Source organism: Pteropus medius, unplaced genomic scaffold (genome assembly GCF_902729225.1).
Source record: "Pteropus medius unplaced genomic scaffold, Ma_sr-lr_union100, whole genome shotgun sequence".
In the NCBI taxonomy this organism is placed as follows: domain Eukaryota; kingdom Metazoa; phylum Chordata; class Mammalia; order Chiroptera; family Pteropodidae; genus Pteropus; species Pteropus medius.
In genome coordinates this window covers 4,386,379-4,413,830 of record NW_024356248.1, presented here as the reverse complement: position 1 = coordinate 4,413,830, position 27,452 = coordinate 4,386,379, and the positions used below count along the sequence as shown (strand labels likewise).

Below are 27,452 nucleotides of genomic sequence, written 5' to 3'. Positions count from 1 at the left end.
CAAACGACTTGAATAAATTTCCAAGGAATTATGTTGAGTGAAAAACATCAATCCCAAAAGTTGTATATTATATGGTTCCATTTATGTGATGTTTGCAATGACAATATTTTAGAAATGGAAGACAGATTAACGGTTACCTGGGGTTAGGGATGGAATGAGATAGAGGTGAGAGGAGGAGGAGGGAAAGTATGCTTTGGGGGTGAGGGGGGTTTGTAAAAGAACAATACAAGGGACAATATAAGGTGTCTGGGAACTGTTCAGTATCTTGACTGTGCTGGTGAACCCATATGGGTGATAAAATTTTATATAACAATACAAACACACACAAATGAGTATAAGTAAAACTGGGGAAATCTGAATAAAGTCAATGGATTGCATCAACGTCAATATCCTGGTTGTGATATTATTGTAGTTTTGCAAAATATTACCATTGGGGATGTATTACTTTTCTATGGTTACTGTAACAAATTACCACAAATTTAGTGGCTTGAAACAACACAAATTTGTTACCTTATAGTTCTGGAAGTGCGGTCCAACATGGTCTCTAGGTCAAGGTGTCAGCAGGGCTGTGTTCCCTTTGGAGGATTCTGGAGTGTGGAGAGAATCTATTTCCTTGATTATCTGAGGATTCTAGTGGAGAATCCATTTCCTTGATTTCTTCAGTGTGTGGAAGCCACCTGTCTTCCTTGTATTATAGCCTGTTTTCTCTATCTTCAAAGCCAGTATCACAGCATCTTCAAATCTTCCCCTGACTCTCACTTTTCTGCCTCCCTCTTCCTATGTTCAGGACTCTTGGAAAATACAGGTGGTCTCTCCATCTCAAGGTCAGCTGATTAGGAACCTTAATTCCTCTTTGCTATGTAACCTAACATAGTCACAGATTCCAGGGGCTAGGATATGGACATTTTGGGGAAACTACTACTCCGCCTATCACAGGAGGAATCTGGGATCTCTGTGTATTTTTTCTTATAACTTCTCATGAATCTATAATCAGCTCAATAAAAATTCAAATTAAAAATATGTTTAGTGAAAATATTCATTAATCTATGCCCTAGTTAACTTGATTTTCAACTGCGTTATTATCATTTTCTCGTACACACATATGTCCCATCATCCTGAGCTTGTCCTCTGCCATCAGATAAGAAAAAGGCCTACTCTCACAGATGTCTTCCACCTGACAGCTCTCACATTTCCTTTGGGGCCTTCTCTTACATGTACTTACAGCCTGGATCTACCAAGTCTTAAAAGCAGAAAAAAGCAGCATCTATATTTTGTGGCATTATAAGCCTTGGGATAAATCTCTTTATCTACTACCTAGGAAATGAGGAAGTAAAAGAAGCTCTACAATCAATAAGGAATAAGTCTTTCTTGCTTGGGCATAATTTCTGAGTGCCTGAAGTACCAAGGTGGTGAGTGCTCCATCACATTTGCTGATCATGGTCCTCCATATAAAAAGGCAGGTGGCCAACCCGGATTCAAAGAGATGGAATAATTGACTCTACCACTTGATGGAAGGATCTGGAACATCACATTGTAATGGTGTGACTGTAATGGAATTTGTGGCCATTTTTATCATTGATCACATTATGTTCTTACCCAGAGTAAATTGTTTTAAGCTAATAGCCTAATCAAGATATGATTCAAACTGCCATAGATATATATCTGAGAAATGTTCAAATTTAATCTTTGTAAATACAATGATAATTTGTATTTGCTCATTATTGTATCCCAAGTCTATTAATTGTCAGGAATATATTACGTGCCCATTAAATGCTTTCTGAATGAATGAACAGAGAATGCACACAGAAAACTTGACTATGATCACTACAATAAATAAGACTACCAGCTATAGCCCAGTACAGCTGACTGTTCAGTACAGCAGTTCATGTTTTATAAGGGCTTTTCAGGCCCATCGGCTGTCTCTAAGACATTGTGACAGAAGATTAATCAACCAAATTTTGAAGTTAAGGATTAGCAAAAATGGCTAACTTTATAGAAAATATGAGTCTAGACCAAGATGGACAAAAATATGGCATCATGCATAAAAGATTCAGACAAGACTAACATGGAGAAGGGAATATTTATAGAAGCTGTAAGACAAAGAATCTATTCACCATCCCTTACATAAAATATACTTGTTTTTCTATCCACTAAAAAGACCCCAAAGTTATGTGGAAGGTGATGCAGCCAGATAAATAGGTATTTACTTAGCTTCCATTGTAGCTAGGGTGGCATGTATCTTCATTTGCATTCCTGAGATGTGTATTTGGGTAAATAAAATGTATGTGGGTATGCGTAGTGAAGAATTCCTTACCTAAAGATCACTTCCCAATAGCTGAAGGCAAAGGCCAGACCTTTGCCTTTAGCTATTGGGAGGTGATCTTTAAGCCCCTGGAAGGCCTTCCTAGTGAGAGTGTCTCTGTTTGCCAGGAAGCTTCTGCAACTGAATGGTCTAACAATGTGATTTGTGAAGGGGGCTTTGAGATAATGCCATATCAGTTTTAAACTCCAGAGGAACTAGAGACTAACGGTATGACCTAAACCTTCAGGAGGGCCTGGGAACTAAAAATCAGCCACATGAGCAATATGTCATAACGCTCCAAGAGAAACTGTGGATACCGGAGGCTCAGGTGACCTTCTCAGGTTGACAATACTCCATGCATGTTATCGCACATCGACCCAGGGAGGAGAATGCATCCTTGAAGATGATGGAAGCTTCCAGTTGGAAACCCTCACAAAATTTGCCCTATGTATCTCTTTCTTCAGCTGGTTCTAATTTGTATATTTTTGCTGCGATAGAATTGTAATAGTACCTATAGTGCTTTCCTGATGCGTTAGTTCCTGCTCTGTTAAAAATTACCATAGATTGAGTGGTTTCTATACAACAGAAATTTATTGCTCATTGTTCTGGAGATTAAGAGTCTAAGATTAGGATGACAACATGGCTGAGTCTGGTGAGAGTTCTCTTCAAAGATGCAGACTGCTGACCTCTCATTGTGTACTCACATGGTAGAAAAAGTGCTAGAGAGCCCTGTGGGGTCTCCTCTATGAGGGCACTAACCCCATTCACGAGGGATGCACCCTCATGACCTAATTACTCCTAAGGGCCCCTCCTCCTAATACTATCACATTGGGGCTTAGGATTTCAACTAATGAATTTTGGGGGGACACAAACATTCAGTCTACAACATTGAGTCATTCTAATGAGATATGAAACCTGAGGATGATTGTGGAAATAGATGTCCAGGGCGTAGCTGGAGACAAAGGAGAGTGGCTCTGGGGATCCTTGAACTTTTGACTGGTGTCAGAAGTGACATCAGTCCTGTGGAACTGTTCAGTTTGCTAAACGTTTTAAAGGAGATTATCCCCAACAGCAGAGAGCAGGCACATGAAGAGTGAAATGTAGAGACAAAAGCAAAGGAAGGATTAAAACTTAGCTCACTTATACCCTGGGAACTGGAACTCAACCTCACAGGAGACTTTGATGAACTACGTAGAATGTCTCACAGAATTTTTTCTTTAAATAAATAGTGGTTAAAGGGATGATATAAAATATATTCAAATATGAGTACCTCTTTTTTATTACACTGGGGACCATATGCCCTTAAACTCAGATGAGCTTTGGATTTCTTTTTCCAGAGAGCCATATTTTTTGCTGATTACGTTAACAAGGTCAGTTTTCTAGACATGAACACAGATTATTAGACCTACAAAAAGATGCTCAGCCTGATTCAAAACCAGGAAAATTTTGTCTACAGCCATGCCACCCTGAACAAGCCCGATCCTATCTGAGCTCAGAAGCTAAGCAGATTCAGGCCTGGTTAGTACTTGGATGGGAGACCACCTAGGAAGACCAGGTGCTGTAGGCATAAAAAATAAAAATAAATAAATAAAAAACAAGGGATTTTAAATTGACAAGGTCCTTGCAATCTGTGAGGTCAACCAAGGAGTACCTTGCCTAAAAAAAAAGAAAAAAGAAAAGAAAAAAAAGAAAAAAACAAGGAAAAGAAAAATGTTTTTTTTAATTGTTTTTTAAGAAGGCAACACACACACACACACACACACACACACACACACACACACACACACACACACACACACACACAGAGTCCCTAATCACAGTAACATAAATTAAATGTATCCTCTCTAGAAAGCTTAAGTTCTTCAGCAGAAAATAACTACCGAAAATTGTTTATTCCAATTCCAACTCGGCCCTTGGAACATCAGATTCTCAAGGGAGCAAGTAGTAATCCCTTAGGCTCTAGTTATAAACTCCCCAATTAGAAGGAACCACACAAAGAGACTGTGGTAGGAATCAGCCTGCACGAGGTACAGAAAGAGAACCTGGAGGCAACTCTGGTGTAAGTAAAACAGAGTAATTCTCATTTTTCAAACTCAGCCATGTATCATCCCAGGGTGTGCTGGAAATGGGGGAGCGATAAGGTCAGAGCCAAAGTTCTAGCAAGTTTACCCCAAGACCAGAATAATCACTTCATCCCTGGTGCTGTCATGGAAATAGTGAGGTAACTGAATTGGGCTAAGTGTTGCCTGAGAAAGATATGAATGAATGGGTATCACATGCCTTTAGTTTATTACTTGCATGGGTTATTATGCAAATAAAACACATTGTTATTATACATGTTACTTGAGTGCCCCTTCGATGCCAAGCCCTGTACTGGGAAGTTTGCATAAATCACCACATTTGTCATATCATCACAAAGCAGATTTTCTTTCTTTCTCTTCCTCTTCCTTTTGAAAACAATTAAGCTATTTATAAAATTTAAAAAAAAAAAAAAGAAAGGTGAAAAAGTTTATAAGTTTAAAGACTTTCTTTCTCCACTCCCGTGCCCAAGGATAACCATTAAATCTTTGAAGCAAATCCTTCCTGAGCTTTTTCATAAATAAAGAAAATATGGGAATAAAAAAAAGTTCTTTTTAAAAGTTTCCATACTTTACGTATCTATCTGCAACTTATCTTGCTCATTTGACAATATGACATGAGTATCTTTCCATAAGACACATTTGTCTCATTCTTTTTGGACTGTGTATTGATCCATAATGAGAATCTACTCTGATTTATTTAACTCTATTTAAAATCTTTTGCTTTTACAAACAGCGTGACAATGGCCATCATTACCTTCTACGTAATTCTGTGATCCCATTTTATAGTGGATGAAACTGAGGCCTTTGTTCCTATGAACTGATGGGAACAGCATTTAAACCCAGGTCAGCCTATTTCCTTTCTACTGCACAGTGCTTAATATAAATGAAGCTTCAGAAACACCAGGGTTCAGTATAGGTTAAGCATGTTCAAAGTACTCAGGTACTTGACGTGTGTGTGTGTATGTGTATGTGTGTGTTGTGTTCCAAGGCTCGAAAAATGGCAGACATTTTAATTCAAAATTATAAATTGATATGGAAAATGTCATTACGCTATCAAGATTCTAATTTAAGTGGACCCATGATCCGTTGGAGCTTCCTCTGGCAAGTGCTTTTACCCACTGGATAGAAGTCTCCTTACAAGGGCTGAATTCAATCTATTTTAATTTGCAAGTTTATCTGAAGAGGCAACTTACAACAAACGTGTTGGCCCTTAGCCCTCGCTAAATGTTGAAATCGAAGAGAATGGTTTCTTGTTCCATCACTACAGAATTATCTCAAGATATTTCTGTTTATTTCTCAAGATATTTGAGAGAAGCAGATTGTCCACGTCAACCAAAGGTTTAATCTGCTGTATCCCCCACCACTAAAGGCACATGCTTATCTAAAGCTGAGCATCTCATCTGTGGAGCTACAGCTCTGCATGGCATTACTGATATCACAGTAAAAGAGCCCTCTACTGACGTGTTGGAGATGTGGTTTTTTCTTTATAAGGAATTTGTTCTTGCACGATATTTAAGGTGTATAAAAATACATTTAAGATCATGGAACAACCATTTGTGTAGCCACCATTTAACTTTTGCAACTTGCTTTTTATTACTCAGCATCCTGTTTGAGAGATTTATCCATAGATGTTGTAGCACCAGTTGACTGAATTTTCAGTGATTTGTTTATATTCTTTTCTATGACGCACAATGCTTCTGTGAACATCCTTGTGTGTGTATATTTATACGTATACATATTCATACATATACTTAAACGTGTGTGTGTCTTTGTTTATGTGGTCAAAATTTTTCTAGAATATATACCTATAATGGAAATTCTGGATGATAGAGAGAAATGTATTTAATTTTACTAATTTGCCTCCAACATGTCTGTATTAATTTCCCTTCCCACCAGAAATGTATGATGCTATAGTCTCACCAAAATTGCATTTTAGACTGTATGAAATTGTATTTCAATACAGTATTAATATGCAATTGCCTGATTACTAGTGAGTTGTGTATATTTCCATATCTGTATTGATTATTTAGGTTTTCTCTTCTATAATAATCTTGATCATATCTTTTGTGAATTTCCCTTGGGGTAATTTACAGAAATTATTTATATATACTGAATACTAACTCTTTGACATTTATATGTTGCAAACAAATTTACCTGAGTAAATTTCCAGTCAATATCCAGTCTTTTCTTTTTTATAACATTGGTATTTTTAATTTAGATATAGTTTAATTTTCAGTGTTTTGCGTTTGGTACATTCATGTCCTATTTAAATTTTTCTGCATATCTATGTGATAAATAATCTCCTGTTTTCATCTCAACTTTTACCATTTAAATATTTAATCCCTTTGGAATTGATTTTTATAAACTATAAAGTAGGAATACGATATTATTTTTTCATATGTTTAAACATTCATAACACCACAATTTAATGGACTTTATTCATTGATGTATATTTTCTGTTTTCATGCATTAAGCCTCCATAGACTTGTGGCCTGTTTATAATTTTTTTTCTCAGTTCCATTGATCTATTTGTCTGCTCTCACACTAGTACCACTCATAATACTGTCTTTAGTATTATCTCTGTGTGTATCTGGTAAATCAGGTTATTGCTTTGTTTTCCTTTAAAATCCATTAGCTATTTTTAGCTCTTTTTTCTTCCATATACATCTTATAAGTTTGTGAAGGTGCACATAAAATTCTCTCAAACATTTGATTGGAATGACATTGAATTATAAATCAATATTGGGGGAAAATATAATGTTTATACAACTTGGTCTTGGTTGCAAATGAAAAGCACATTTTTCTCTTTCTCCTGAAGTTCTTTCCTCGCAAAGGGACCTCAGTTTGTGTAATCGTGGTCTCCCTCTCCCCACTTTATCCACTCACTTGCTGGGAAGTGGAGTAACATAGCTGATTGCTAAATCTAGGAACAACCACATGCTTTACTCTGTCCTTACCCTCTCGGCAGCAGCCAGCCTGCTGAAGCCCACGTTCCCCTGCATCCCAGAGGCAGCTCCCCCAGAATGTGCAAGAGGCCTCTCCCGGTCACTGCCACCAAGACTGGGTGAATAAGCTTGTCTAGTTATAGACAGCGAGTAACTTAACTAATAAAGTTTTTCCCCCAAGCGTCTAATGGTGATATCATGGTCTCCATAAAGGAGACACCAACTTTTATTCCTCAGCGAGTTCAGATCCTGGGAAAGAAAGAGAATAGCTATTCTCTAGAAACTCCTTTGAGATCCCAGCCACCATTTGTTTCATACATAGATGGATTTGATTGTGAATGTGTGTTTTTTTAGCTGTTTGCCTCTATAGTCACAAGTGAGATTGGTTCCAATTTTCTTTTCTCCAATTTTACTTACTTGGTTGGCAAGATTACATTAGCCTCATGAAAATGAGTTAGGGAATGATCTGTTTTGCCAGTCATTAAAAAAGATCGTATAATATTAGAATTAGTTGTTCCATAAATGTTTGGTTTGGTATAACTTTCTTATGACATAATTGGGCAAAGTATTTGTGTGAGTAAATTTTAAAATAACAAGTCAAATCACTTAGTGGTTTAAAAACATTTAAGTATTTTGCACACACCCAGAGACACACACACTGACTATGCTATTAATCTGTTTTATTTAAAAAAATAAATATTTAGAAATACAAGTAGCAGTTTTTAAGTTAAATGTATGATATAAAGTATCATAGGGCGGCAAATACCATGAGCCAGCAGTCCAGTATAAAAAGGAAAAAATGTTTTATTATTGCTTTTTGTTCTCCTGGGGTAGCAAACGAGGGAAAGAAATGAACTTTATTCAAAATATTTTTTTAAAAGAATAAATAATAAGGCAAAAACATTTTCAGATTTAAGGATTTCAGTTCTAGAAGCATATCATAAACAAAGTTAACAGGTGATAGAATGTGACAAAATCTTTCTAAAGTCAACAGCTAACAAGAGATTCAAATCTGGGATAGAGATTCAAATCTAGGACAAAGAACATCTGAAAAGCGACTTAATAGAAACACTGACAAAAGCATATGAACAAGTAAATTATAGAAAAACAGAATCCCAAGAGTCTAAGAAAAATATTGGACAATGATGAAGTTCACTAGTAATTAAGTGGGGAAAACATGTAAAAATAAGATATCACTTTACAACTGTTTTACTTTCCAAAAAAAATGTATATATAAGAAAATACCAATGTTCATAAGGAATTAAGGATATGGGATTTTCCCACCCCCACTCCCACATGTACAATTAGTAAATGTTTACACTGGAAAGTGATCTGGAAAAATTTGATCAAGTGAAATGTGTGCATACCCTCAGACTCAAAAATCTGTACTTTAGCAAAGTACCCTAAAAAAATTTTCAAACTGAGTTATTTGCAGTGGAGACAAGTGTAACCTGCTATCCCTCACTAGGAAAGTACATAGAGCATGCTACTCAGTGTGTGGTCCATGGGCCAGTCCCTGGGCCCTGTTTCTACTCTATGATAAGATAACTATAGAAAATGCAGTTGAGTTGAGCATTTAAAACTATTACAGAATTTTGACAATGCTGAGACATTTTTATTGCTTTTTACAAAATACTAGCCCACAATAGATAAGAAATTTTAAAAAGAAAGTGATCCTTAACTACAAATACTTGGATAAACACTTCCATAAAGAACTCCACATGTCCATGAATGCTTGATTGTAGAGAAGAGTTACTAAGAAGGGGTAATGGATCAAATGAGAATACAGAGATAAGTTGGAATAAGATCATACAGAGCTCTATAAGTATGTCAAGATTTTAGATGTAATGATTAGTATTTAACCACATTGGGGTTTCTAATTAAAATATTGAGAGCATAAAAGAAAGCATAATCAAATAAAAGTATGTTTTTATTCCCTAATAGGTATATTTATTAAATGCCAGTCGACTTGCTCCTTGAGAATAAAGCTACTGGTCCATGGCAATGTCTCCCAACTGTAGATGAAATTATCTAAGTTAGGTGTCGAGATTCAGCCATTAAAATATAAGTCAATCATGTCATAGAAAATATTCTCCGACCCCATAAAATCAAATATTATACCACTTCCACTTCTAGAATTAATTAAAAGATCGCAACAATCTTAGCTTTCTCTGATCTTCTTTCTTTGTACCTTTTCAGCTGATGTTTAGTCTTTGCTAGCCATGAAACAAAACAATGGCACTCAAGTGACTGAATTCATTCTCCTGGGATTTGGTGGTCAAAACAAGTATTGGCACACCCTCTTCGTAGTATTTCTAGTTATCTATATCGTCACGCTAGTGGGTAATATTGGGATGATCCTGCTTATCAAGATTGATTCCAGCCTTCACACCCCTATGTATTTTCTCCTCCAACACTTGGCATTTGTTGATTTCTGCTTTACCTCTGCTATCACACCCAAGATGCTGCAAGACTTTGTAGGGACAGAAAAATCCATCTCATTCATAGGATGTATGGTGCAATTACTAGTTTATGCTACTTTTGCAACAACTGACTGCTATATCCTTGCTATGATGGCAGTGGACCGATATGTGGCTATCTGTAAACCACTCCGCTATCCAACACTGATGTCCCAGAGAGTTTGCATTCAACTCTTAGTTGGTTCATACATCATGGGTTTTCTAAATGGTTCTACACATACAAGTCTGACTTTCTCACTGAACTTCTGCAACTCCAATAAAATCAACCACTTTTTCTGTGACGTACCCCCAATTCTTGCCCTCTCATGTTCCAACATTGATTTAAACATCATGACCTTAATAGTCTTTGTGGGGTTTAACTTGACATTCACTGTGTTGGTTGTCATCTTTTCCTACACATATATTCTGGCTGCCATCCTGAAGATATCTTCTGCTTCAGGGAGGAGAAAAGCCTTCTCCACATGTGCCTCCCACCTGACAGCGGTCATAATTTTCTATGGGACTCTCGCTTACATGTATCTTTACCATAGGACCAACAAGACTCAAGAGCAAGAAAAAATGGCTTCGATGTTTTATGGCATCGTGATCCCCATGTTAAACCCCTTCATCTATAGCCTGAGAAACCAGGATGTGATAAAAGCCCTAAAAGGGATTGGAAAGAAGTGTTTCTAGTTTGACCCTCAATTCTCTATGCTTGTAAGCAACCACAATGACACTGCTAATTTTTAAGAAATCAAAACCAAAAAGTCAAACAACATAATCAAAGAGAGTTGCTCATTTTTTATCAACACCAAGCTACACATTAAAGTAACAATGAGATAACAACTTTATACCAATATGACTGGCAAAAATTGGGGAAAAAATGATAACGCTTATTAATTGTTGCAAGGTAAGGAGAGCGATGCTCTCACATGTTATTAATGGAAAATTGAAGTGTTACTTCACTTTAGAAGAAATCTCACCATGTCTTTTTAAAACAATAATCTTCAATCCAGAATTTCAGCCTCGCAAATTGATCTATGAAAATAAAAATTCCAGTCCATGTGAAGACATATATTTAAAGATGTTCATTGTAGCCTCACTTAGGAAGACAAAACCAAAAAAAAAAAAAAAGAATATTCTTCAATAGGGAAATAAATCCATATTGTCATTATTCTAAAATCTATTGCTGCATAACAAATTTTCACAAATTTAGCGGTTTTAAGAAAAGATCTAATTATTATCTTGTAGTTTTATGGGTCAGGAATCGGCACACCAGTTTACTGTACCCTGCTCCAATCAAGCTGTCATCCAGGAATGAGAACTCCTTGGAGGCCTGGTGGGGATGGACCTGCTTCCCAGATCTTTCATGTTATTGGCAGAATTTGTCTCTTTGCAATTGTAGGGCTGGGGTTCCTGCCCTCCTGCTGGCTGTCAGCCAGAGGACGATCCCAGCAATTAGAGGCTACCCAGAGTTTTTTGCCACATGGCCCTCCCCATAATCCCTCTCATAACATGGCTGATTACTTCCCCAAAGCCAGAAAGCTATACACAGTTAATGAGTACATACACCATGTGAACAACATCCTTCATATGCCCAAATCTTACTGCTACTTCAAGTGTCAGTGTTTCCCTGAAGCTTTCCTAGCTCAATATTTGCTTCCTATCAACTTTTTACCCCTGGAAATAAGTTCTTCTTCCACTGAAGACCCGTAGTGCTTCATTTGCATCAATAATATTATTTATTATTTATCACCTCTTGTCTAAATTATTTATTTACATAAATGACCCTCACTATAACCTATAAGGCAGTTGGGATACATTTTTTTCCTATGAGCTTTTTTCCTGTCTGGTGTAAAGCTTTAGACACAGCAGGTATTCTATAAATATTGAATAAATGAATGATGACAAAAAACTATAATGTGGACAGCTTCCCAGCTGGGAGTTATGTATATAGCTCACACTATTGGTCTTTAAATACAAAATGTGGACAGCAGCATCAAATAACCAGGGAAAATTTTTATGAAGTGCAAATAACTATAGCCCAGCTCTGGAGATGTTGATTCAGTAATATTAGAAGGAGTCTAATATTTATAAGTATCTATATATGCAGAATGTTGCTTTAATTGCATGTGCCTCTAGAAAGCAGTATTTAAGAGCACAGGATTTAGAATCTTTTAGAATATGGTTTATGTCCCAACTCTGCCACTCACCAGCAATGTCTCTTCATAAGTTAACTAAGCTTTTAAACCTTGTTTGTCATAATACACATGTCATGAGGTTTTTTAATTTATTTGTTAGCAATAAATAAGATAATGAATAGAAATCATAGTACCTAGCACTAATAAGCCCTCAATAAATGTTAATAGTAATGAGTATTCACATAGATTATTTCAACATTGGTGTGATAGACATTACAAGAATCTCCTCAACACACACACACACACACACACACACACACACACACACACACACACACACAGTGAGTAAGAAATCTCTCAAGATTTGCAACATGAAAATTTTCCCCTCTGAGAAGCTCCTCTGTATTTCGGCAGAAAACTGGCTAATAAAGGTTGTTTTCTTTGCTGCTAACAACAGTAACGAGGGCCACAGATTCTTAAAGGAACAGGCACTAATCCCATAGCTTCAGCTACAAAATCTCTCTATAGAAAAATCATTGGGTGGGCGATCAGCCTCCACTAGCCCAGGAAAAAAATCTAAAGACAAATCTCCATATATAAATCGAATTGCATTTTTTTTCTATTCGGCTGAGCATGTTTCTGGCATATGAGGACCACAGTAAAATCTGCAAGGTCAGAATCAATATACTAGCATAATTAACTCCAAGGTTCAGTAGAGTCATTTTATCTTCAGCAAAATAAAAATATAAATGGAAAGAGGAAATTATTGATGGTATGAAGAAGTTATAAAATGGCCGTGGAGATGATAGCTGATGTATTAGCCATAATGTTCCCAATTGAACATAACCTTTACAGAATATTAGCAATAATTAGACAAGGCCTCTCCAAAATTAGATGTAGCAAAACAGAGACAAGGCCACTCTGTGATTATGTCTGAAAAAAGACAGAAGTAAGGACTCCTGGCAACCAGAAAAATAGCTAAACACTTCTATCTTCCAACTAAAATTAGTAAATACTCCTTCTTTACCTACTTTATTTTTCTCCCTTCTTAAGTATAAATTACCAAAATATCCAATCACTGCATTCCTGATAACACTTAAAACAGAACTCACCTCCACTTCCTAAATCCTTCTTAAAATCACCCAGAACAAGCCTAAATCCTAGAAGATGCCTTCCCCAGTCCCTCTTATCCAATACCCTGTCCCTGTGGGGTGCTTTCGCTCATGTAACACATGAAAGAAACCTAATTTTGTCTGACTACATATGTACTCTTGGTGTTTCTTGGCTATTGGGCATGGACGATGTGAAATGTGCCAAGTGCATCTATTATCTCTCAGGAAACTTGCTTGCTTTGTTATTCACTTTTTTATTGCAAAAGAAATTAATATGTGTCCATTATTTTTTAAATGCAGCTGTTTTTAAAGTTAAAAATGGAGAGTTTCTATGTCCCTTGGTCCTACTCCTCAATTTACTTAAATTTGTCATATATCATTCTCAATGGCGATTTCTTCACATACACACACAGTTTTTTAATTAATAATCCATTCTCACTTCATGTTCTTCTGCAAAATGTTTTACCCACTTAATAGTATGTTATTAACATTTTCCCTAAGAATAATATAGTTTTATCTCATTATTTTTAGGTGTTTGTGGAAGTACAAACTATAGATTAATTCTGATTTATTTTAATATTCCCCAGTCCATAGCCAATATTTTGCTGCAAGAAAATATTACATAGAATCTCTGTGTTTACAGTTAATATTTCATCTTATTTTTTAATTTCTTTTTATTTTTTAATTATAGTTTGACATTTAATAGTCTATCTCCTTTTATCAAAGATTAAATTGAGGAGGGGAGTTATATTTCTTGCCCAAGATCACATACCTATTAAATGGTAGTTTTGATTCAAATCTAGATCTTCCTAACTTCAAAGCCTATCTATTTTTCATTGCCAATAGTATAAAATAAAGCTTCACAGTGACTTGGATACAACATAATTCAGACAACTTCAAAACACTTGCATTATTTATCCAATTAAAAATCTCTTCTAGAGCTTCCACTTCTGGTTAAGATGGAGTAACCAAGATTGCATTCACCTTTCTGCCTTAAACAAGAAGAATTGGACAAAATATCTAAAATACTAGTTTGCAAGACATTGTATATCAGGCAATAAAGAACAATGATTCCTGAGAGGCAAGAAACAAATGAGCTCTAAAATTTCCCCAACTTTCTGTCTTAAGAAAGTTTTCAGACCACAATGCAGAGAGAGGGAGACTACTCAGGAAGAGTTTAGAGGAATTCATAAAGGAAATGAAGCGGAAAATTTGAAGAGATCAAAGCAACTAGAGTTTGCAGGACAGAATCCTGAAGAAAGGGAGTTCTACAGAGAGAGAACCCCAAGGTTCGCAGAAGATCCCCCTCAATTATTTAGCTGAGTACCGATTTGCACACATACATGAGGAAACTAGGGAAGGAAATACTGAAAGGATTATAGATAACAATGCTCAATGCTCACACGAGGAGCATTGAGCATTGTTATCTATAGTGCCTGTTCTCACCAGCCAGACTAGAAAACCTCAAGATTCATGATGCATTGGACAAGAGTACACAGGAAAGACTTACCTTTATAGTGGAAAATAATTAGCCCTAGACTGAGTTCTGCTCCAGTCACAACTAACAAATCTACAAAGCAAGACTCCAAAGGATCGGTTTCCAAGATATTTAACTGTGCTCCAGAACAAAGCTCAAGGATATTTATAAGAATACAAAAGTATCTGGTACCAAACCTGGAAACATTCACAATGTCTGCATCCAATCAAAAATTATCACACATGCAAAAAGCAGGGAGACATGATCAAGAGAGAAAAAAATCAGTGGTCAAAACGACCAAGAACGGCCAAAGATGTCAGAATTAGCAATCAAGAACATTAAAACAATTATTATGATTATGCTTTATATGTTCAAAAAAGATAAGTAGAGACATGAAAGACACAGTGAAGACTACAGTGTATAAGGGTAAAAAAAAGAAAAGAAAAGAAAAATTGCACTGGATGGGATTAACTACAGATTAAACATTCCAAAAGAAGTGATTAGTGATCTCGGAGCCATAACAATAAAAACTGTCCACCCCAAGAAAAAAGGCGAATCAAAAATCTAAGTGAAAACCGTAACAGTGAGCTGTGAAACAGCTTCAAAAAGTGAATTGAAGTTCCTATGGGGAGAGGGAAACCACGAGAAACAAGGTTATATAAAATTTTCTTTGAAAAATAACACTGAAAGTTTTGTCAATTTGATGAAACTATAAAGCCACAGATTCAAGAATCCCAAGAAAGCCCAAGTAAAAGAAACACGCAAAAACTACACCAAGACACATCAAATTGCTCAAAACCAGAAATAAAGGGAAAATCTTAAATGCATCCGAAGGAAAAAAAGGTACACTATGAATAGCAGAACAAAAGTAAAGATAAATTCTTGTCAGAAATAATGAAATTAAAAAAACAGTGGACCACCATCTTACAGTGTTTTAAGAAATAATACTTTCATAATAGATCAAATGATATTCTATCCATCCTTCCCCCTCCACACACATACACACACACACACGATGAAATCTTTTGACTTTGCAAAGTGCTGAAAGTACCCATATAATATTAAATCACTTTTCGCCTTTTATTTAAGTTGTCCAGGTGATTTAATTTTAGAATTGTTAAAGATAAATTAAGATGATTTACAATGTGTCATTATCCCATCATGCCTAAAGCAAATCCAGTGTTTCTTACATATCATTTTGCACTGCTCTCCACGAGATTCAACATTGCTTGAAGGAAGAGACCAAATCTTATACACGTATATTACAAACTCTCCTCAAGGAAGCGTCTTGCATAAAGTTTGACTTGAAGCGAAGTTGTCTTGTAAGGTCCCTTGGCTGTGGGTACCTACATATTAAGGAATTTGAAAGAATCAGGGATGCCAATAATAACTTAGTTTGCATTCTGCCCTATATTACCGAAATCATATTCTGACTTTATCTTAATGATAAAGGATCAGTTCTAAGACAATTTATGTTAATGAAGATAAGACCTCTAGTGATTTACCAAATGAACATACTGTTTTCTAATCTACAAGAAAATTCTTAAGCTGCCCACAATCACCCAAAAGCTGCTGGTCAGAGCTAGACAGGTAAGAGGCTATGAAGCGTGATCACATTCAGAAGCTTAGCATTTTCTATAACAGCACGTGAGGATTTAAATCATCATAAAAATAATAAAGATTTCCGAATAACCCCAGCTTTGGACTTCACTAGCTCCTAGAACTATCAAAACTGCTGCTAATGTGATTGCAACTGTTTTCCCTTAGAATTTTCTCATTACTCCTTTTGATTTTTTTTTTACCTGTCACAAGGTGAATTTTCTTTCTCTGTGCAAACTTTTTTTTTCCTTCAGTAAAAATAAGTAATATTTGTACCTAAAACTGTAGGAATCTACAATGACAGCATTTTTTTAATTTTCTTTTTTCTGGTAGGCGACTAGAGGTCAAAACAATTTTAAAAACACATTGTGAACTGCATTTCTTCATTTGTCTATTTCCTACCTCATTCCCAGGAAAATTTAAAGCATATTATGGGGTCTCTAAATACAATTTTTTAATATTTCATTCAAGAAATTTCAGCTCATTATAACACAAAGCTGTTGTTTTTTTCAGATGTCAATCTGTAAAAGTGATTTTAATTTGAAAGACCCATTTGATAAGTAAATGTAAGCTTTCTATTATTCTACAAAACTTCATCATAGGTTATCAGAAATTGAGGTGGCTTAAGTCCATACTAGCACCAAATTCAGTGATTTATAAAAGCATAAAAGGTAAGAGATGTATCTCCTTGATCCTAATGAATTTTCACATCTTCTGGTAGAAAGTGAGCATACAAGGAAGCAGAGAAATTGTTAGAAAAACAGGGCCTTTGCCCTAAGAATTGTAAAGGGGAAGCTGGAGAAAATTAAACATTGGGAATAAGCCCCCTGCAAAATCTTTTGATGGAAGAATCCTTGAAGCATAACAGCACCATATCCCATGGACAAATTTCAAGGATACTCTTCTTTCGTGTAAGAAAGCTTATTGTAAGCCTAGAGAGAGAATCAGAATTATTATTAGTAAACATTAATACAGGCTTTTCTATGTCCAGTATATAGAAAACACATTATCTCATTGAACTTTGACAAAATAATCCCCATTTTCAGATCATGAAAAAGCTATAATTTCTCTTTTCACATTATTTAACTCGGAGCAGTTAAACAAGTCACTTAACTGTTCAAACCACATAACTAAGTGGTAGAACCACTGAAATATTTTTTTCTAATTTTCTACTTTTTCCTCCATACTTCTTATTGAGATATAATTTACATAGAGAAAAATGAGTCATTCTTAGATACATTCTTTAGTCATATCCGCAAGAGTCCGTATCCTGTGAATAGCTGGCTCAGGGTTCATGGGATTTTTAACAAAGCTACTTTAAATATGTGCCCTACATTTTTATTATCCTTCTTCAAGTAGTTCAATGCCATCAATCACTTTTTCTGTGATGAATCCCCAGTGTTTGAAATTTCATGCTCCCATATTTCTATCGGCATGACAATTATTGCCTTCATAAGTTTACATATTGCATAGGTTATCAGGTTTGGTCGTCATATTCTTTTACGCTTATATTCTGGCTGCTATCCTGAGAATGTCCTCAAGTTGGAGAAAATGCTTCTCTGCCATGTTTCCCACATAACAACGGTCACCATTTCTGCTGTTGGGCCCTCTCTATGTGTACTTTCAGCCTGATTCTAACAAGCCCAGGAGAATCCGAAAGTGACCTCCATGTTTTACAGAATTGTGATTCCCATGTTGAACCTTTGATCTACAGCTCAAGAAGCAAGGAAATGATAAATACACTAATCGTAAAAGCAAAGAAGTGTTTATGAACTGGATCTCATTTCCTAATATTAGGCACAAAGAAGCATTCGAACAAAGTTTTTTTTACAGGATGCTATTTGCCTAGAGCAATTTTTCCAATAGCCTCAAAAACATGTCGAGCTTCCTAAATCCCTAAATTACATGAAAGGTCATCAAAGTTTCACAGGAATGAATTTATCTGGAGAGGCAATAGAGCCTTTCTGCCTGATGAACAAGCTTCTCTTGCTAATGATTGCTCTTTATGAAAAATATGAATAATCAGCAATCAATATGCTACAGCAACATCATTCCAAGAGTATTTGAAAACCAACTAAGTGCAATATTAATCTGAGAGAATCGACATCAACTTGCAAGAAAAGTTAGGATAGAAAAGAGAACTCCTTATGCACTGGTAAAGTAGGCAAGAGTCTATAAAGGCATTTGAGGTAGACTGGGGAGCAAAAAAAGAGAGAAAAGAAAATATTAAGCAAGTTCCCATGAAGGTTCATCACTGAGCAGAACCTCCAGCGGTAGTCAGTAACAGGAAACTCTCCCCAAATTCTGTATGTATAAAGCACTCATATTATCCCATCACCCAACAGTACCCAGATGCCCTCTGCCAAGGTCTGAAGCTGTAGGGACTAGAGACAGAGGAGACTGCAGGCTAGTTGAAATGCTGGAAGCCATGGCCAGCAGCAAGCTGCCATGCTGAAGGCTTCCAGCTGGTCTACCCTCTAACATCAAGTCTAGTGGTATTTTGGCCAGTCGTGGGCTGGCAAAATAGGAAAAGTTTCTCTCACTTCGACATTGCAACATCTGACAGTTGTGTCAATGCAGAGAAGTGTCAACAAAATTTGCCTTAGCTTAGCATTTCCAAAATAGAGTTCAGAGAACTTATTCTCACAGACTTTTCAACATGAAAAGGATTCCAAAGCCAAAAAAATCCTAAATTAATCAACATCAGATTTCTTTACCAATAGCCTTTCCACAGGTATATCACCTAACAGCGTGCACTATGAATCTCTAAGAAAGAGTTTGAGGATTTCCCAAATATATTGGATGACAGGACACTATTTAATCCATGGACTGTTTATTGTACTGTGTCAATTCTAAAATGGACATTTCTTTCATGTTTTAATATCTCTGATGTTGGGATTATCTTAAAATACACATGTACATTTATCAGAGCAATTAAGTTACAAAATTGATGGTGAATCTTTCAATCTATCTATATATCTAATATAATAAATACATTTTTAACAGCTTCCCTATAGTACAATTTTTAAAAAGATCTGTTTTTTAAAAAGAATTGTCTGAATGCTTTTATGAAAGTAACTAGAGAGACTATTGAAGTACTTACTAGAAAACATTATTTAAAGAATATCTTCAGCTCTCAACAGAATACCACATTTGTATGTAAATAATCAATATTACATTCAATCATAAAAACAAGAGCCTTAGGAATTTCTAGTAGGAAGCATGTTATTTAATCTATTCTAGTTATTGTGGATGTTAAATGTCTTTGTTTCTTTAAAAAGTATCCAATGATTCAGGCTGACCATTTCACACAATCTACCTATTTTTGGTTCTTAGTCCTTGAAAACACTTATTATTGTCATTATTTACTAACTTTAATGTGAGTCAGTTCACTTTCTGGAATCCCAGCTCATACTTACCCAAAGAGTGGAAGTGAATTTCACACAGATGTTGTCTATTTCAGTCCCAACAATGGTTGGTCATTCCTACCCATCACCTCTCCCTAACCACACCTCCCCTAGCAGGATACTACTCATGGCCTTCAAAGAGCCAAAATGTTACTCTCTGTATTCATTTGCTAGGGCTGCTATGACAAACTGCCATAAATCCGGTGGTTTAAACAACAGAAATGTATCGTCTCACAGTTCTGGAGGCTAGATCTGAAACTGAGGTGTTGGCAGGATTGGTTTCTTCTGAGGGTTATGAGATAAGGAGCTGTTCCAGAACTTCTTGTCTTACAGATGGCCATCTTCATGTTCACATGGTATTCTCTCTATGTAAGTGTCCATCTCCAAACTTCCTTTTATAAGGACATCAATTATATTGGATTATGGCCCATCTTAGTGACATCAATTTGATTTAAATCACATTATAAAGATTTTATCTCCAAATAAGGTCACCTCCTAAGGTACTGGGGATTAAGACCTCATCACTTGAATTTTGAGGGAGTCACAATGCAACCCATAACATCATCTATGGTGAAGGCTGCCTAACTGTTCAAGACACTCAGATCAGTCCTTTATTCCCTCTTCTTTTCTTAGTAGATGAGTCTCTGGGTGGCAATTTGGACCTGTCATGACATTCCAGCATTATCAGAATTGCATTCTTCCCTGACCAGGATGCCTCTCACACCCTTCAGAAAGAAGTGTGCGCTGGTTAATGAATTAGGACCAGAGACTCAGAGAGAACTGAGTTCCAATAAATTCTCAGGGGAATGACTTTGGTATAAAGAAGATTATAAGAGGGCGAGAGATTGTTGTTATAAAAAACTCAACCACAACCTCCAATGACACCAAATCTGAAATTTAAAATTCCATAATAATAGACAAAAATAGGGATACTTACAGAAACCATTTATTGAATAGTTACTGTGTACCTGGAATAGGTAATTTACGTGCATGATTTTATTTACTCCTTACTACCATTGCATGAGGTTGATACTTTCAATTAAGTTTGATATGTAAGTAAAGAGCTTACCACAGACCTTGGCACATACTTTGTGTTTAATAACCAAAGTTAATATACATGCTCATTTTACAAATGAGAAAACTGAGCTTCAGAAACACCTAGGATTGTACTAGTAGTGAGAGATTTAGCCTATATTTGGATTTAGGTATGTTAAACCCCAAAGCTTGAGTATCTACTGAACTAAGCTGCAGCTCATCCCAATCCCTATGTCACAGAAGTCCGAGATCATATACCCCAGAACCATCCATCACCTCCTCTATTCATGAAGCCTTTTATGGCAGCCTCTATGTAGTCTCCAGAGCCTGAGAATTACTCTTTAAAGATTAAACTAAGGCTTCAAAAATGGAATTTGTGAGTTTCTTCTTTTTCAAGGACCTCTCTCTGCTCCGCCTGCCAACACACGCACAGATAGTTCCAGAAACTCTTTATAAGTACTGGGAATGATCCTGACTGTCTTTCATGAATTCAGGTGGACTATGGCTTCCTGCTTCCCAAGAGCTAAGTGGCTAGTGAAAGGAGATCATCTGCTGGCTCAGACAACTCAAGTAGCTATTTCAACTGCATTATTCCACATTTCCAGCATCTACCAGTTCTGGGGGCTACAGACCCCAGCTCTGTGGTTGATTCACATGCTCATTTACCTAAGCTCATGAACCTAGAGATAGCATGGTACTGGGGTCCCCAAAGTTAGCTTGTTAAAGGGTTCCTTCAGGTTAAGAGAGCTATCTCAGCAGGGCTTCTTCAATCAGGAACATCAGTATAGTGTAGCCTTACCCACTGCCACCTACTACTCTCATCAGAGACACCATGGCCCAGCCCAGGAAAACATGAGAAAGGTTTCAAAGATGCATTCTCTTCAACTTGACATCAGCTGGTGAATATACCAGATAAGACTTCAAAATCCCCCAATAAATAAGAGCTGGCTGATTGAGGAAGGGTCCTCTACTGGGCTAGATTTCATATCAAAATCCTTTAACTCATATTAGAATTAACAATTTTCCCCTCAATTTCTACACCAGAGATATGTAAAGTGTCTAAAAATGTGCAAAATATTTTTACATATGCCATCTTATCTGACCCTCACAGCAACTCTATGAGTCCCTCTATGTCACTGGCTCCTTTGACACATAAAGAAAATGACAAACAAACAGGACAAAGAAACAGAGACTCATTCATGGACATGGACAATAGACTAGTGGTTACCAGATGGTAGGGGGGAACAGAGAGAAGGGAGGTAGATGGAGTAAAAGGGATCAAATATGTGGTGACAGAAAGAAATCTAACTAAGGGAGGGGAACATGCAATGCAATATATATATGCCTTACTGTTAAATTGTACACCCAGAACTTACTGAATTTTGTTAACTAATGTCACCAAAAAAAATTAATTAAAAATAATTTTTTTTTTAAATGCCACTCAGTGTGGTCACAAGGCTTTCCAAATCCCTCAGCTACAGAATCACAGGCCAAGAGTAGCATTTAGGTTTTTCAGATTCTTCTGTTTTCTTTCCATTACAATCCATTGCATCTCCGATTCTCAATATTCCCTTTAAATTCTACTGTCTATGATCACATAAATCTTAATTGACCACCACAACTCAACTTTCAGTCTTTCTTAACAATCCTTAATCAATTTTCAGAAATTCACTTCGTCAACAAATGTTTTTGGTATGAATGCTCAGTAGCAGATCCTGCAGCTGAGTGAAGGCACAAACATGAGAAAAACAGACATGATTTCTCCTTTCACAGACTTTATAATCTAGCATTAGTAGCATGACTAGTTGAGAACTTTGCTGAAGATACCAAAAGCATGATACTAAAGAGGATATGATTCAACCATACTCAAAAATATATAGGATAAAAGACATTCATAAGGAAAGAAAAAGGAAGTTAGAGTTTAATTACTGAAAGTATTCAACAAGATAACTTTGAGAGCTTGGAGAGATGCTTCAAGCAGCCGAAGAGAGCCATCTTCAAAGAGAACAGCGAGCCTTCTGTTTGCAACAGTTGAGTAAGTGGGTGATGATTAGCTCATTAGGAGAACATTTTTATATTCTTTTTTTAACATGTGAAATTCTCAGACTGAGCCAGACATAGGAGCTTCTGGAGTCTATGTTTTTGTAACACTTATTCATAACAAGTGAGAGCCAGAGTCAGTCTGATTAACGCAGCTAAACCATTGTCTGCACTGAAGAAAGGCCCCAGACCATGGATGTCTGGAACCCCTGTCCACAGTCTTGTATCTCTCAATCTCATATGATCTTCACGTTCATTTATAACATGGGGACTGTAAGAACTTATCGAAAATGATTGTTAGGAGAATTCTTTGAGAAAATGTAGTCAAATGTACTATGAAACACTTCCTATATTATGAGCCCTCCTAGAGATCCTGTCTTGAGATTATTTTAAACTCAAAGAGCTAATATTTTTAGAGTAGTAAGGAAGTTTCTGTCACCTGGTTTGAAAAATAAAATTTCCCTTCACAAGAGTCCATTGTTTTTTAGAGGGGGCTCTTTTTAAAAAAAAAAAAATTATTGTTAGTTTCAAGTATACAGCACATTGGTTAGACTTTTATGTAGTTTATGAAACGATCCCCCTGATTACTCTTTCTTTCCTCTGGCTCTACACCTAGCCATTACATTACTGCTGACTGTATTCCCTATGCCGTTAGAGGGAGCTCTTTAATTAGCACATTTAATTTGCAGATGTTAGGTGAGCATTCATTTGTTTGTTTGTTTGTTTGTTTGTTTGTTTGTTTGTTTTTGAGAAAAGAACCTGAGTAGGATCACTTTAGGTAATTGGCTCAAACAGCCAAACACTCCAAGGATTGAATAGAATACTAAAAAAAATAATGAGATACCAATTCCAAGTTTCATAAAATTAGGATTACAAAAAGACTCTGACTTTCTCTCTCTCTCTCTCTCTCTCTCTCTCTCTCTCTCTCTCTCCTCTCTCTCTCTCTCTCTCTCTGTGTCTCTCTCCAGAGCCCTGGACAGCCCCTCTGTGGGAAGCCAGCTGTCATGTTGTAAGTCGTCCTATGGAAAGAACTGATGTCCCTGATCGATGGCCCTCAAGGAGTCCTGCCAACAGCCATGTGCATAAGCTTAGAAGTAGATCTTTAAGACTAGACCACGAGCCTGGCTAACAACTAGATAGCAGCCTGTAAGAGACTCTGAGCCAGAAGCACTCAGCTAAGCCATATCTGGATTATTGACCCATAGAAACTATGAGGTAATAAAAGTTTCTTATTTTTAGCCACTAAGTTTTGGGGTAATTTGTTATACAGAAATAGAGAACTCACCTAGTCAAAAATGCCTTTCAGAATCCTACGTTTTTTGGAAAAAACTTTTCCTTCTTGCCCTAAATCTGTTCCTCACTCCACAAATCACTTTTTGCCTTTCTCATTCCTTAAAAGTCTACTATTTTTCAGACAATTGCTGGTCTAGAGAATTAAGCTCAGAATTTGATAATAAAAATGAATTGGGCTCTTTTCCAAGAAATTATATAGGTATCCAAATCTTAGAAAGGTTTTTGCCATGAAAAATGTAGTCCCTGAAAAGTTGTGATAAAATATTTTTTATATTTTTATATTTCGATGTATATGTTTTAACATTTATATTTATGACACATATATGTTTTATATATAGTTTCCACATGATTCCATTTGCTGTCACATTAATCTCAGATAAATACGTATTTCATATTAATAAGCCTGGACTATGAGAAGAGAAACAAAGTCTATTTAAAGTCCTAGAACAGCTGGTGTGTGAAAACTTCTTAAGAACCCAGCAGACTCCCAAGAGAATCATTTGGGGTCATTAGTTGACATTTTTAACATCCTTTTCACTTATTCATCATGTTCTTCCACATGACCATAACTGGTAAGTAGCTTCAGTTGATGAAAAGTAGGGGGCCTATCCCTACAGGAAGAGTCCCCATAGTGACTCTTAACTCTTAAAGGTCACAGCTGCTGCTGGAAAAAGAGATACTATTGTCACTGACAGGGACCCTATTAATGATTCATTGGAGTCCTGTAAGGCTTCCTTCTGTGTCTGAATCCCACACTGATTTGGTAGTAGATATTAGGTCAGCTCACTTCAGTCTCCAGATTCCTAAAAATTAACCAATGAATTTTTAGTCAAATCAACAAAACTAAAGACATTTTTTGTGTATCGGTTTGCTAGCTGCAGTGGCAGTTAGGGAGAAGGGAAAGACACAAAGATGACTAAAACACAAAGGTTGTTCCCACAAGTTCAGAGTCTATACGCACCTGAAAACGGGTCAGCAATAATTCTACGATTAAAGACCTCAAAGAGTGCCAGAGTAAGAAGCAAAAGACCTAGAATCTTAACTCCAGCTGGGCCAGTGGACACCACGTGTGCATAGGTAGTCGCCTTCCTTCTCTCAGCCTCGGTTTTCTCATCTGTACAACAAAGAATTTGGACTAGACCAGGGATGCTGTGGTAGACAGAATTCTAGAGTGTTCTCCCATGATCTCCCATAGGTACACGCCCATGAGTGTAGGTGGGGTCTGTGCGTGCGATGGCATCTCATTCCCATGACCAAGTTATGTTCTAAGGGGAAAGTAAAGGGATTTTTAAAGATGTAATTAAGGCAAATTTGTCGATTTTTCAGTTAATGGAAAAGGATCTTATCTGACTTAATCAGATGAAGGTCCTTAAAAGAAGAACTGAGTCCTTAAAAAGAGAAATTCTCTTGCAGGCTGGAAGAACGGAGCTGCTGAGAAGTTGTGGGGGCGGGGGATGGTCCTGTGACACAGCCATGTGACAAGGAATTGTGAACAGCATCTAGAGCTGCAAGTAGCCCCAGTAGACAGGCAGCAAAAGAGGACCTCAGTCCTACAACTGCAAAGAAATAAATTTACCCAACAACTACATGAGCTTGAAAAAGAACCTAATCTGCTGAAAGAATACAGTCCAGCTAACACCTTGATTGCATCTTTGCAATCAAGCTCAATCTTACCTGCTATCTATGTAATGATTGATAATGTCTTCCTGGAGCACTATATTAAAAAGGATTCAAAATCTAAATCTAAGTGAAGCTACAAAAAGTGTCGAAATTGATTAATAATATCTACCATGAGTATTTATCAGTTAGGAAGCCTCTGCCTGCAAGCAACAAAAAATACCACACGCATTGACTTAAGGAGGGAAAAAGAAGTCTTAGATCCAGTATTTCTTGAGCAAATACTTACTGAACCTTATCGTGTAATGAACATTGCTCTACTCGTTGAGGTTACAACAGAGATGAAGTCCCTGCCCTCACAGAGCTCACATTTTAGTGGTTTATGAAAAGAAAAAGTCCAGGGATAGAGTTGGCTTCAGGCAATGGCTGGATCCCAGAGTTCAATACACAATCTCCATATTACAGCCACTTTAGGCTCCGGGCTTACATCCTCTCTGCTGCACATCCAATGGAAAAAGATTATTCTTTATCTGGTTACTCAAGCAGATGCCTCAGGTTCCCTCTTTACTGGTCCTGATTGGACAGGCTTGGGTAAGTCAATCACTGTGCCCTAGAAAAAGTGATGTTCCAATGTGTCAAGCTGAGTGTGATGGACTGAATGTTTGCGTCTCACCAAAATTCATATCTTGAAGCCCTAAGTTCAATGTGATAGTATTCGAAGTGGGCCTTTGGCAGGCAACTGGGTTTAGATGAGGCCGTGAGGATGTGGCCCCCATGATAGGATTAATGTCCTTATAATAAGAAGGAGAGAGATCAAAATCCATTCTCTCTCCTCTCTCACCTCTGTCTCCTCTCTCTCTCTCTCTCTCTCTCTCTCTCTCCTTTCTCTTTACCTCCCCCTTCCTCTTTCCTCCTTCCTTTCTATGTGAAGACCCAGCAAGAAGACTGTTCTTACCGGAAACTAAATCTGCCAGCATCTTGATCTTGGATGTCCCAGCCTCCAGAACTGTAAGACAAAAATATATGTTGTTTAAGCCACCCAGTCTACGGTATTTTGTAATAGCCACCCAAGCTGCTGGGTCAACCACCCAACCCTGAGGGAAGAGACTATGTCTGCTCCACCCAATGCCCCTGTCTGGGACTGTGGTAGAGCTGATTCCTAAACAGAAAATCAGGGTGCTACCACCAGAGAAAGAAAAAATAATCAACATTCAACACAGTGAAGGAGTGATCTCTAGGTGAAAGATGATCTCTAAAGTCCTTTAAAATTTTAAAATTAAATGGCATTTATTCTTCTATCTTATTGAAATTTATCAATTCGTAATGTTGTGAAATATATGTTCGATATAAGCAAAGAAAAATGAAGTGGCAAGCAATTTTAAAATCAGAATGCGTGTTTCTGAATAAACTCCTAAGCTGTTATCTACATTCCATCCCACATCCTAAAGACCATCGAAAAGCTGTCTTCGTCCTAATGCTATGAACCGATGTGGCATGTCTATTTAGCTTAGTGTATACATGAACTTCTTCTAGTTGGGAGGGAGAGAAGGAAGAAAGGGTAGAGACTTGGGTTCTGGAGAAACTGCCAGTGACAAGATCATGGACGAAATCACAAATAGTAAAAGGACATTCCTAGGACTGTTTCAAAGCCTGAAGAACCCCTACCTTTCCATCAAATTCCCATCAGTTCCTTCACAAATTTAAGAAATCACAGTGGCAAGGATCTCAGACCCAAGGTATCCTCTCCGATAACCACGTCATATTATGGAAAGGGCACGGAAGTTAAAATCAGTTCAGATTCTGGCTCTGCCACTAAATAATTGCAAGAGCAAAGGAAATTTACCATATTCTTTGGAGCTCCAGTCTCTTCATATAAAAATGATGATAACGATACCCACCTACAAGTTCATGGGTGGTTTAATGAGATAATAGCACTCATAGCGA

General features: G+C 36.8%; 1 protein-coding gene and 1 pseudogene across 1 annotated transcript; both read left to right on the top strand.

The window, feature by feature from the left end:
* Positions 1 to 3,750: 3,750 nt before the first annotated feature.
* On the top strand, positions 3,751 to 3,869 carry LOC120600924 (uncharacterized; annotated as a pseudogene).
* A 5,681-nt stretch (positions 3,870 to 9,550) lies between these two features.
* LOC120600822 (putative olfactory receptor 5AK3) lies at positions 9,551 to 10,480 on the top strand. Its single transcript, XM_039860356.1, has one exon. The coding sequence runs from the start codon at positions 9,551 to 9,553 to the stop codon at positions 10,478 to 10,480; it is 930 nt and encodes a 309-aa protein (XP_039716290.1).
* The last annotated feature ends 16,972 nt before the right edge of the window (positions 10,481 to 27,452 follow it).

Bases quoted from the DNA above. Each gene is read 5' to 3' on its own strand.
- LOC120600822 (XM_039860356.1), top strand. From the start codon at position 9,551: ATGAAACAAAACAATGGCACTCAAGTGACTGAATTCATTCTCCTGGGA.